We start from the raw sequence: 13288 nt of genomic DNA, 5'->3' as shown, positions 1-13288 counted from the left end.
GATCGTTTTTTTTTTCTTCCTCTCCGAGAGGTCAGGGAGTCATGACTCATGATTATGAGCACAATCTCGCAAGCAGGATATTAACCTTTTTCAAACCTACAATAAGGCCTTTCTGCCTTTGCATATCTGTGTAATTTTCACGGTTGTGTAACCAGGATAAAAAGTAGCCTCGAAGATAATGTAACACCGCATGGTGAGCTAGATAGCTAGTTCAGTGCATTAATACAGACCAAATGAAACAAGTTGAGGATCCTCTTCTAACAAAGTTTCTGGCATATCGTCTTTGCGCTCTCAGTAAAAGTTGTTAAGTCGTTGTCTAACACTTCAGCTGTGAGCTATGGCTAGCGTCTTTATTTTCTCTGCGTATGTTTAACCACCGGGTGAATGTGTCTGAGTGTTATGACATCTTTGTGTTGCGCTTTTTCTAGTTTTAGTCGGGTTTTTCCACATACTTTGTGTGTTCCTGATTCTGAAAAGATCGTCAGTGCATTGTAATTTAATCCTCCTAGTAAAGGTTATGCGTAAATTTTAAATATAGCTACGTACCAAATGAAAATGTTTTGCAACAGTTCGTAATAATGGGATTCCTGACCAAGATACTCTGCTGGCCTGTGGGTCAAATCTCCAGAGATAAAAGATCCAAAGGAAATGAAGTTTTACCCAGAAAGATGGTTTATTATTATTATTATTATTATTATTATTATTATCTATCTTTACATGGCAGAATTAGCTAATTATTTTATACTGGTGTCATTAACAGCTCCTGTTCTTGTTTTTATTTGTTTAAACATTAATCCTAAGTCCAACTTTAAGTTGATTTAGCTACCAATTATACATAGCTCAATATTAATAGTAAGTGCTGTTGAATTCTCGATTCTGATTGGTCAGAATATGTTGATTAATTTTCTATAACAGCAGCTCTGACAGTTGTGCACAGCTGCATATCACCGGTTTATTAAGGCTTTTGTTCAAATACGTAATATATTTGAATACGTTATATTAATGCTTTTCGAGTTCGAATACATAATATGTTCGAATACGTTATCGTTTCAAATTAGTAACAACTTACACAATGACGTGATGCTTCGCATGAACGGTTTCACAAATGCGTATAATCAGTGATGTGTTGCATTTTTTTTCTAAGGAGACGTTTATTTAACATTTATGGAAGGAGTCTCCAGTGTCAGAGGTAAAGCTTTAAGTTTTACAACATCTTCAGGACGGAGGAGTTTACGCTTTTTGGTTTCTCGGTAACATGACAAGCTGTTGTTTTTGTCTTTTGAAGTTGAAGAGATACGTAAGGAACGACACACAATAGACCTTGCTGTTATATGAAAATAATAATGCACGACGGGAGGAAGTGATGCGGTATGATGTGCAAGCGGAGTGCATTATGTTCGTGTGGAGTGTGTTATTCCACTTATACCACATGATTTCCCAATTATTACATTCTCATGGCTGGATCGGGAAGTTGTCGCAAGGTTATGATGGACTTTAACAGGAAACATCGCAAACACATCACACACGACACCGTCGCCAAACTGAGAGCCAAAGTTAGGAGAGATGACTTTGTGTGTGTTTACAAAGAAATGGCAATCATGTAGAGAATGTTTTTATAAATGAAGTTACAGTTTGATAAAAAGTGTTAATTTCCTCTATGTATGGAGACGTTTGGGACACCATGTAACTGCAATAAACAGTGATTCTCTCTTTCTCTCCCTCCGTCTCTCTCTCTCTCTCTCTCTCTCTCTCTCTCTCTCTCAAAACACAGACGAGCACAAACTCCTTTGTCCTGAAGACTTTCCTGTGCTGATAAACTTTGTTACAAAGCGCTTACGACCGAGGATCCCTCCATAAATGTTACATAAATGTCTCCACATCAACGATTATACTTCTTACTTTGTTAAACAACATGCTTTTAAATCTGTTTAGTCTTCGATTATGTGGCAGAACCAATAAAGAAACATTAATAAAGCATTACAACGAGCGCGTTAATATAAACCTGTCCTTCACGTTGCAGTCAGAACTACCTGTGCTGTTACATGAAAACACTGCACACCTTCTGACCAATCAGATTTAAGCATTCAACCACGCTGTGGTATAAAAGAAGAATGAAGCACTTTGGGACGTGGTATAATAGAAAAATAATCCACTTGTGTGTGGTCAAAGTAACTGTTTCATCACACCAGCCTGTTGTTGATTATTTTCCTGTAAACAGTACAACATCAAGTGTTTAATTCCTTACACGGTCCACCTTGACAAACTGAGACTCCCCATTGCACCGATGTCATTAATATGCACACTTATTCACACTTATTCATACTTAATGAGACTTTATCTCCAGTGGATAAGACCGATCGATATGGCGATTCATTAACAGGACACGTGCTCCATTCGGGATTCAGATTCAGATTCAGCGCTGCATAATCGCATGATGAGGTGACTTCCTGCAAGCTGTGGATCTTTTATTATTTATAGACGTGACAGTCTAGCGATAAAAAAAAAATGTGGAGTGTCATATTAGCGATATACTTTAATGTACTCAAGGGAACATTTGTACTGTAAAAGAAAAGAAGAGCTTTTAGAGAGTAGAGAAGGTCATTGGGTGTGAAAATAGTTCGAAAGGGAGTTGATGTATTTAAGCCGAGTGAAAGGAGTCCAGGGCCAAACTACCTGTTAAAACAAGCCATTCATACCTTCAGATGGAAATGTCTATTATACATGCAGTTGTTTTTCTAACTCCACATCTTCCCTGCTTCTGAACAGCCTAATACATGGCAGATAAATCATTTCCATAAATATTGTACGAGAGAGAGAGAGAGAGAAGAAGAGAGCTGTTTCCAGTCTTTGCAAATGTGCTGATCCCAGTGTGCAAGATTTCTTTCTTTCTTTTTTTTTTATTTTTCCTTCACATTAAACTTGAATTTAATCAAAGCACACTTTAACAACAGAATGGATGGCTTTGGGGACTCTGAGGCAGTAAAAAGAATAATTAGCGGGTGGTTTATAAGGGCATGCCCTATTCACATTTCCAGGATGATTAGTCATTATCAGCTTTATTCCAGAGTCAATAATTTTATAATGGTGTCATTAACAGCTGCTGTTTTTCTTCTTTTTTTTTTCTCATTCTTTTCCTTTTATTTTTTGAAGGATTATACCCGAGCCTAGCATTAAGCGTTAAATTTAGCTGCTTATTATATTCTGATCCCCTGCAGTTCATCATTCAATGTGCTGATCTTTTGCATAACCTAAAAAGTGGATATTTTACGACAACTTTTTTTTTTTTTTTTTTTAATAAACGTTGCCACTCGCTTATATTGTTATAATATAATGTTAAAGTGTTGAGAAGGTAACAGTTACCTTTTCCCGCTTAGCTATTAGGGATTAGTCTATAGCTATAAATAAGACTATAAATATCAATAATATCAATTTGAAGCGGTTGTTTTGTTTCATAGTGGCGCTTCAAGTGAACAGTTTTGGCATTTTTTTTTCAGTTTGCTAATCGGATCAGACAAGGTAAATATCGTTAATCGTTAATAAACATTATAATAGAAATCATTCTGAATACTGTCTGTGAAAATTCTCTTCTGATACAATATCTCTAGCCCTGTAGCTAAATAGCTAACCTAAATGGATGAAATCTCAAGAGAAAGTCAAACAGGTTTCAGACAGTGAGGGTAAAGTTGTCGGATTTTATTACTTGTGTAGTCTTAAGGGTCAAAAATGTTTAAATGTTTAACAGCAGAGAAGACGAGTAGTGTCCACTGATTAAATGCAGTCTCTCTGTGCACTGTGAAGACGGAAAACCCAGATATTCACAACGTTTGTGATGAATGACAAGTTGTTTCTTCATGAAATTTGGCGGTTTAAAATTCAACGAAGGTGCTTTATTTTAGGGGTCTGGTCATTTTTGACCCTTAGGACAAGGGGAGTATACATAATGTTAAGGATAAGAATACAGTCATAGGAAAAAGTACGAATGCTAGCCACACCCCTAACCCAAACTTTAACCATTCTATCTTTGTATACGATTCGATTTGTGCAAATAGTTACAAATCTGTCAGTGTCAAACCACGCTGCTTGACTCTGAGTGTATTCATGTGATTATTGTTGCTCTTCTGGGGTTTTTTCTAGTGTTGCCACCTTTAACATACCAAAACCGGACCCGCCTCTGCCCCAACACACATTTACAGTAAGACTCACCCCGAATATTTCTCCCAGCTGTACGTTGTGTTTGACCGTTCGGCTTTTAGCAATGGTTTGTTCTTCAGGAAAGAAAAACACTAATAGACTTCGATAATGCGACTAAAACAGGAATACTCCACACGTCTTAATTCCATTTGTGTTTACTCCGAGTGTGACTTTAGTCCGATTAAGGTCATCGATAATCTCTGTTTACATGCCAGTTTCTTAATCAGAGTATCGTCTTAATCGGGTTAATATCGGATTATTGTTGTTCATGTAAACGTACTGAATGATTGGCCATTGCTTTAAAAAACAAACAAAAAAAACTATTATGACTAATTGACACAATTATTGTTTCAGGACTCCTGTACATTACATTAGAAAGCATGAGAACATTAAAAAAAAAAAAAAAAGACATTTAAAACATGATATCAGGACACACAGCTTGAAGACTGGACTGTTCAGGTGAAAACAGGATGGATGGCAACCCTGGTCTATTCTGACCTCTGTGAATATTAAAGAGAAATGGCATTCAGGAAATATCCCCCGTTTCAAATCGGTACACATCGTCGAAAAAGGAAGAAAAAGCACGAAAGATTTCTCAACACACTTTGCCTCTATCAATGCCATCTCCTCCAGCTACACCGTTCACCGTTCCCAGAGATGAAGCCAACTTCCTGCCTATCTACAAACCACACATCCAGCAGGATTTATGACCTTTCTGGCAGCCTGTGGAGCTGCTAACCTAGAAGCCATGCAACATGAAAGAGGGACTCTGCAATGCCTAGCAGGCTTCCACACACCTGTGGGCCAGTCTGATCTGTCTTCATCTTATAACCGCACCAGCCGTCTTCTCTCTACCTGACCGTTCTCTATTCTCTCACCTACACCACCTAACGGGCTTAAAATCAAACACAGCATACTGTTTATATTGCTAAACCCTCAGATGTTGTGTTCGAGTTTGCTCTGGCTTGAGTGTGGTTTGTTTCCAGAGACAGTGTTGGGGACACTGCATGCGTACAGCAGGATTGATCTGCAACAGACTGTTTTATCTTTTCTCTCCCTCATCAAGGGATTTGACCTTTTATAGCGTCTGTACTGATGATTGAACGTCTTTAAACTGGTCGATTTCTTCAGTCATGTTTTCAGAACGCTGGCGCATGCTTGATTTTTCCATTGTATGTGGACTCAAGAACCCTTGGTAGAACACGAGATTTATAGTGTCCTAGTTTTACAGCTAGTTCATTTATTGTAGTTTTATCGAGCCTGCAGTGTTTAATACATTCTCTAAGTGAAGGTGACGTGCTGCATGTTGTTACATAGCGACGTGTTGCACGGTGTTGTTAAATAGCGATGTGTTGCACGTTGTTGATACAGAGTGACGTGCTGCACGGTGTTGTTACATAGCGACGTGTTGCACGTTGCTGATACATAGCGACGTGTTGCGCGGTGTTGTTACATAGTGACGTGCTTCACGTTGTTGTTACAGAGCGACGTGTTGCAGAGTGTTGTTACATAGTGACGTGCTGCACGGTGTTGTTACATAGTGATGTGTTGCACGTTGTTGATACATAGCGACGTGTTGCACGGTGTTGTTACATAGTGACGTGCTTCACGTTGTTGTTACAGAGCGACGTGTTGCACGGTGTTGTTACATAGTGACGTGCTACACGGTGTTGTTACACAGTGACGTGCTGCACAGTGGTGTTACATAGCGACGTGCTGCACGGTGTTGTTACATAGCGACGTGTTGCACGTTGTTGATACAGAGCAACGTGCTGCACGGTGTTGTTACATAGCGACCTGTTGCACGGTGTTGTTACAGAACGACGTGCTTCACGTTGTTGTTACAGAGCGACGTGCTTCACGTTGTTGTTACATAGTGACATGCTGCACGGTGTTGTTACATAGCGACGTGCTGCACGGTGTTGTTACATAGCGACGTGCTTCACGTTGTTGTTACATAGCGACGTAATTCACGGTGTTGTTGCAGAGCGACGTGCTGCACGGTGTTGTTACATAGTGACGTGCTGCACGGTGTTGTTACATAGCGACGTGTTGCACGTCATTGATACAGAGCGACGTGCTGCACGTCGTTGTTACCTAGCGACGTGCTGCACGGTGTTGTTACAGAGCGACGTGCTGCACGTCGTTGTTACCTAGTGACGTGCTTCACGGTGTTGTTACATAGCGATGTGCCAAAATGATGTGACATTCATTAAATGTTATCAATCTTACATGTTGAACTGATCATACACCTTAAAATTGCTAGAAAATGCTAGAATTTCACTTTCCAAAAGCTGTTTTTTTCTCATCCTCTTTATTCCTTGACACTGCTAGAGACTTTGTTCCTGAGTGTCCTCTGTGTCCCGGGGTCAGGACAGTTTTTTTTTTTTTCCCACAGGTCAGGTCTCTATCTGTGACCTGGGCTTGCTGAGTTATGGTGTGTCATGAGTGACAGCTGGAAACCACCAATAAACTTTCTCTGCATTCCAGTGGTGGGCTGTTAAAGTTGACCTCGGGTAACACACTCACTTTTTTAAACACTCAGGCCCTGATGTGCTAAAGGTTTGAGAGTGTGAATACACGTGCCAACTTGATAGCACCAGCAAAGAAATGTAAAAACCTTTCACATAAGCAAAATAGCATGCCTTCTCCAGTTTTATGTATTTTATAACGAATATATCATTTGGGTCCATTTTAATGCAAATATAGGGCGGTATTAATGCGGATATATTCATTATAACCTTAAATTCCCTTTAGGAACGACCGTCACGTACAGAAATGAATGTGACCGAAGCGCAGGTATTATATGTGCGGATGCCACTGTCCAACATTTTAAGGTAAGATGATACTATTTTTGAGATTTTCTCAAGCCTTAATATATCACAATAGACAAAAAAACTTCCTTAAAACGATGACTTAATATTAGTTCAAATTAATGTCATATTATGTTCACACCTCCTCGAACAGCTTTTAAAATGAGACGAGACTGAAGATGACTCCTTCGTGAACAGAACTCACGATTCACGCTTTTATTTTTGCGTTCATGTTGTATTTTAAATTCGTCCCGTCATCTGGAGTAACGTTTGATGTTCACTAGACTATCCTTTCCCTTGTTGATGGTGTGGTACCCTCAAGGCTCAAGGCTACAGCTTTTATACCTTTAGCATGTAGCGTTTAACTGGAAACGTGCACTTAGTTTTATCCTAAAAGGTACTTAAAGGCACAAATTACATACCTTTAATAATGTAAAGGTAAAACTACATTCACAATACCATGTAATACACAGAATAATACGCTAAAAGTACAAAAGATGTAGCCGTGAGGGTTTCACTCCACTGAAAGGGAAAGTACAGGTTAGCACCCTTATTTTTCAGAGAGTGCAATTATATAGGATTATAGTTTGACTCTTGTAGAAGGTATCGACTCACGACCGTTATAATAACACATTCACTAAACTAAAAACCACATTTATTTATTTATTGTTTTATTCCCCTTCTTTACATGTGACTTAACACGAGTGTTACAGTGTGTAAGATCTTAGTAAATCCCAGCCTCGGTCTTTAAATGGCGTTTGGTGCTGTAATGGTGGTGTGTTTGTGTGTTAGGTGTCCAGGTTAAGCACACCTTATGCACAAAATAATCTCTCTGATCTGATCCTTTTGCACTCTCTTGCATGATTAGTAGGCGAAGCTAAACCCCTTAAACTCTAACTGGTCTAGACTTACGTTCCTTACATACCTTATCTATTAGTTTTACTGTCGTTCCTGAATAATTCACAGCGGATATTGAATAACATGTTTTGAGGCGGATATGTGGATAAGCCATGAGTTTAAAAGGTTTAGGGGAAGTTTATATGACGCTAGGGGACGCCGGTTGGAGTTTTGGCTTGTATTAGGTTCAAGTATGTCATGAAAATCTCTGATCTTATAGTTTGATACCTGAATTTTTTTTTTTAAAGTCTGGAGTGGAATGAAGTCAGGTTAGATCCTGTCGTGTGTAACGTTCAGCAGTTCATTCGTAAATCATAATTAGTCTGTGCAGATTGAGATACACTGATTTTCAAATCTGTATCGTGAGCTGAGTTTAAATAAAACATCCACATGCGGGGGGTGGTACACTGGACGGGGTGCAAACCCATTACAGGGCACAAGCGCACACACATTCGAACCCTGGAGGTGCGAGGCAAACGTGCTAACCACTAAGATTAGCAAATCAGTTACAATTGATCAAACTTTCACTCGAATGCCCTGAGATGAGAATGAGACCGAGGCTTTACTAAGCAAGGATTAAGATCGATATTTAATAAATAATTTGACCTCCGTTTAAAAAAGAAAAAAAAACAAACATCAAGCATCGCAGACTTCATGTGTAAAGTTTTATCGTTTCATGACATATGATTAGCCTTACTGTGCTCATGAAAGTTCTACTGTATGCAAACACGATCGGGCACGTAGTAATGTGGTACGGTAACGCGGGTGTTTTCGTAATGCAGAAAGTCTCTCAGGGTAAAAACTTTTGCGTTACCATACCGCATTACCACGGTAACTTGCAAGTAACCCTAGAGTCTGATGGCGAATTCGGCGTTGACATGACAAGGACATACGATGACAAATCCACCCTGAATGTTCCTATAACAGCAGACCCCAACGTGTTTTAATCAGAAATTTGTCAACAATTACAAGTTTTATTAATGAAAGCCATGGTTCTCAATGTGGGGGCTGTGAAGCATAGCCAGGGGGTGGGGGGAGGCGGGGTTTCTAATATGTTCACAGTGAGGGAAATCCATTATTAACTAAATTGTTATACCTGTGAATCACAATTTTAATCAAAAAAATCGTTTTAAAAAACTTCCCGGCTCCAATAATTAGACAAAATTGTATTGTACCTGTTTAAATAATGGGCCTAATATTTAATAGTTTGTACAATACATTTGTGTTAAAGGGTTTTTTTAAAGTTATTTTAAGTTTTTTTAAGTTTGGCTATGAAAAGAAAAACCCTGAATTTCTCCATTTAAAGTAACTTTTAATCTTGTGGAACATCTAAAGAAAAGACACGTTAGTTCCTGTTCTCACTTACGTTATAGCAGCTATAAATTCACTCACAAGCCTCTGTTTCTCTCTCTCTGTCTCTCTCTCTCTCTCACTCTCTGTCTCTCACTCTCTCTCACTCTCTGTCTCGCTCTCACACTCTCTGTCTCTCTTTCTGTCTCTCTCTCAGTCTCACACACTCTGTCTCTCTCTCATTCTCTGTCTCTCTTTCTCGCTCTCTCTGTCTCTCTCTCTCACTCTCTCTCATTCTCTGTCTCTCTTTCTCGCTCTCTCTGTCTCTCTCTCTCACTCTCTGTCTCTCTTTCTGTCTCTCTCACTCTCACACACTCTCTGTCTCTCTCTCATTCTCTGTCTCTCTTTCTCGCTCTCTGTCTCTCTCTCACACTCTCTGTCTCTCTTTCTGTCTCTCTCTCACTCACTCTCTGTCTCTCTTTCTCTCTCTCTCTCTCTCTTTCTGTGTGTTTCTCTCGCTCACTCTCTCTCTCTTTCTGTGTGTCTCTCTCTGTCGCTCTGTCTCTCACTCTCTGTCTCTCTTTCTCTCTCTCTCTCTCTCTCTCTCTCTCTCTCTCTCTCTCTCTCGCCATGTTATGGAGAAACCAGAAAAAGTAGTGACACTGGAGACTCCTTCCATACAGTAACAGTTCAATAAACATCACCATATCAGGTTTGTTTGTTTTTTAATCTCTGTATGTAAAGCATTCCTGTGAAGGAGTTGTTACTATAGAAACAATAACGTGTTAGAACGAGTGCATTAATATAAACATCATCAACAGAAGTTGCATTATTGTCTATGATGTTATAACAGTTTACTGAGCAGTAAGTGTTGAGTACTGTGAGTTCCTCCGCTGGACATACAAGCAGCAGAAGATACATTCCAGCTCTCTTTACAGCCGAGACAAGAAGATAGATGGAGTGTGTGTGTGTGTGTGTGTGTGTGTGTGTGTGTGTGTGTTTCTTGAAGGAGACAGGGAACGAATCAGTTCCCTCCAGCCCCTGTTGCTTGCTCCTACACCCCCCTCCACCCCTCTCTACACACCCACTTTTCATACTTTCACTCTTTTTAGTCTCTTTAGATGGCTCGACCTGTTGCTGCACATCCACACACCCCCTCAGCTTGCTCTCCGAGAGGTGTGTGCTTCATTCATTCACTCATTCATACATATTGACACTGTTTTCCAAGCAACCTTCATGCTGAGACCCGCGGAGTTGCAGGATTTCCAGCGGACGTTCGTGTGTATATGTCCAGGGGAGCCGTGTGTGTGTGTGTGTGTGTGTGTGTGTGTGTGTGTGTGTCTGCTTCAGTGGAACTGTATAGCTGGATGACAGAGGTGAGTTGAGAGAACAGCTGAAATGGAGATGGATGGCAATTTGTATTCATTTTTCTTCCTTTCTTTCTTTTTTCACTGTCACTCTGCATTTGTAAGCCACTGCATTTGCGTCACACTGCCATGTTTCTGCCAAACCTTTCTCTTCTTTTGAACACTGGCCAGTTACAAAGTGCCTTAGTGTTGCAGTTACTCTGTAAATTACAGCACTGAGTGCAAATGTTTATACCCCCTGATATAACAAAAATACGACAAACAATATTTCCAAAAATGCTTGGAATTGAACCATAAAGGAAGATGTTTTCGTTGTGTCATTGTTCAGGCCTGATTCGAAGTGGTAAGTGTATCAGTCAGGGTTATACAAGACATATTGTCAAAGATTGGTAGTAAATCTGATCATGATTGAATGTTAGAACTGAGAGGATCCTGAATTTGCTCATAGATTGTGGAAAAAGTTTGTTACTTGATAACACAGGAGCATGTATGAGCTAAAAATTTCCTATAATGTTCCTTTTCTCATTTGTTTCATTCTAAGGGCATGCGTACGCTTATATACGTCCGATTTTTAGACTCGTGTCATCCCTTATCGTATCTTCTTAGACTCGTATCATCCCTCGTGCCTTTTTTAAAACCTTCTTCCTTTTTTGTTGTTAATTCGTTGTTTACATTGTGACAGAGAGTGCAGCAGTAATAGTAATAATGACAGACTTTGCATTGACCGGGTTACGTATGCTAATGTGGAGAAAACATTAACCAGCCGTGTCTTTCTTTTGAGAACTTTTACTCTGTTGCCAAATAATTTACACTCCTTTTTTTTTCACCCCTTTTTAAACTTTTTTATTTTGGAAGGAACCCTCAGTGAATCCGCCAGGCTTTTGACCTTAAGTGCACAAAGCAAAGGCATTTCATCACTTTAATGCTTTTGCTAAGGCACAAACATCGGCGTTAATGGTCGGAGAAAAGGATTTTTTGGGGATACGTGTATATAAAGTAACGATGTGCTAATATATATCATTTTTTAATGTATTTAGTAATAGTAGCCTTATCTTGAGATACGGTGTGTGTTTGTGTGTGTGTATATATATATATCTATATATATGTATATATATACACACTATAGTATATATTGTAGTGTAAAAATTCAGGCTCCTGCATGTTTAAGTGTCTGAGAGTGAAAACCAATTTCACACCTACAGGGATAATCCTTTATAAAGTACAGAAATGCTGTTATGTAGAACCAGCTGACATTTAGAGACACGGGGAAGATCTGAGAAACCCTGTTTCCACCGAGCCACAGCACACCGTGGGTCAAACTGCACTTCACAGCGTTGGACAGACATCATAAAGCTGTTTCTATCTCTTAAGCGCAGATCACAGCCCAGCCTGTAGGGTAAAACCGCAACAATACTGTACAGAGGATCAGATCCTAAAAAGAAAATACCACTGAAAGAGGCATGTTCAAGCCCAAATAATTGCTCCAGAAGGCTGATGCGTATACCTTATATTCTACCGCTTATCTTCTGCTTTAGGTATCTGTGTGTGAAGTGAGTTGTTCATCCTGGAACGGAGCCAGTTGGATAAGAACATGTGGCTTTACATGCAGGAACAGGACTGACTTTCACTGGTATGTGAACACCGAGCCGCGGTTCTCTGTTGCTACAGTGAAATGCCATGGCAACTTCGGAAAGGCTTAACGCTCTGTAAATCAATGAATGGGAGACGGGAAGACTTAAAAACGGCACTGAGGTTAATCAAAGATCTGACTGTGAGATGAAAATATACACAGTTCTGTTCACGTCAAAGTATCGGCCATGTTATTTAATAGCTGTAAAGCTACATTACCGATATTCACACTGCCAGTTAAAGGATTTGTAAACCTGCAGTTTATTATGTTGTAATGAGATTTAAGAATTTAATTATTTATAAAAGCATGCCCCAGGGTTTTTTTTTCTTCTTTCATTTCTATTATTCCACACAAATTTGACAATGATTACGATATTTTTATTATTATTAAATAATGACACTTTTATCCGTTTATAGTTATAGTTATAGAACGGCCATGAGCTCCTGCTATCGCTTACACTATAGCAGCAGTCGTTCCTTAACTCGTTTTTTTCTTTCTCTTGACGTTATTAAGATAAAACAACGCAGCTTGTCATGTTGAAACCAGAGACTCTGTCCATCATTGTCTCGACACGTTTGTACAACAGTTATAAAAGTGATTTTGATTGGTTTGGGCCTTTTCTGCTTAGATTTGATCTAGAATGTTCCAATAAAATAATGTCTAACAGTTCGCTTAACATTTAATAATAATAAACATTTCTCAAGTCACTTTTGGTTTTGGTTTTTTTTTTTTTGGGAGATTGTTGTTTAATATCCTCCAGCCATCCACATTTCACTCAACTCTTAACTTTCGACTGAGTCTCGAATTAACAAGTTTGATCTTAAAAGCTAGCTAGATACATAACTAGCTAGCCTTTAGCAATGTCTTTATGGCAAAACTGCAACCATCGCGAGTGCTTATGACATGATTCATTTTGCTAGCTAACTAGAAATGTGTATATATATCTAACTGTTGCTTGGAATTTTTTTAGCCTGAAAATTTTTTATTTAAAAAATCCCTACAACAGCAGTAGTACTATCATCCTGAAATTCTGCCTCTCTTTGTCTTCTGCTTTCTGCTTCCTGCCTCACTGAGGCAAATAGATATCTACAAAGCCTTCA

General features: G+C 39.2%; 1 protein-coding gene across 1 annotated transcript in view; it reads left to right on the top strand.

Annotated features, from left to right (window-relative positions):
- The first annotated feature begins 10274 nt into the window (after positions 1-10274).
- col7a1l (collagen type VII alpha 1-like) overlaps positions 10275-13288 on the top strand; it is a 102654-nt gene continuing 99640 nt past the window's right edge. The window contains exon 1 of the mRNA XM_053650032.1: positions 10275-10567. Coding sequence (XP_053506007.1) covers positions 10478-10567 — 90 coding nt within the window. The 5' untranslated portion in view covers positions 10275-10477. The remainder of the gene's footprint in view (positions 10568-13288) is intronic.

This window comes from Ictalurus furcatus, chromosome 19 (assembly GCF_023375685.1).
Source record: "Ictalurus furcatus strain D&B chromosome 19, Billie_1.0, whole genome shotgun sequence".
NCBI classification, from domain to species: Eukaryota; Metazoa; Chordata; class Actinopteri; order Siluriformes; family Ictaluridae; genus Ictalurus; species Ictalurus furcatus.
Note: the sequence above shows the minus strand (reverse complement) of the source record. Positions and strands in the feature narration are given on the sequence as shown.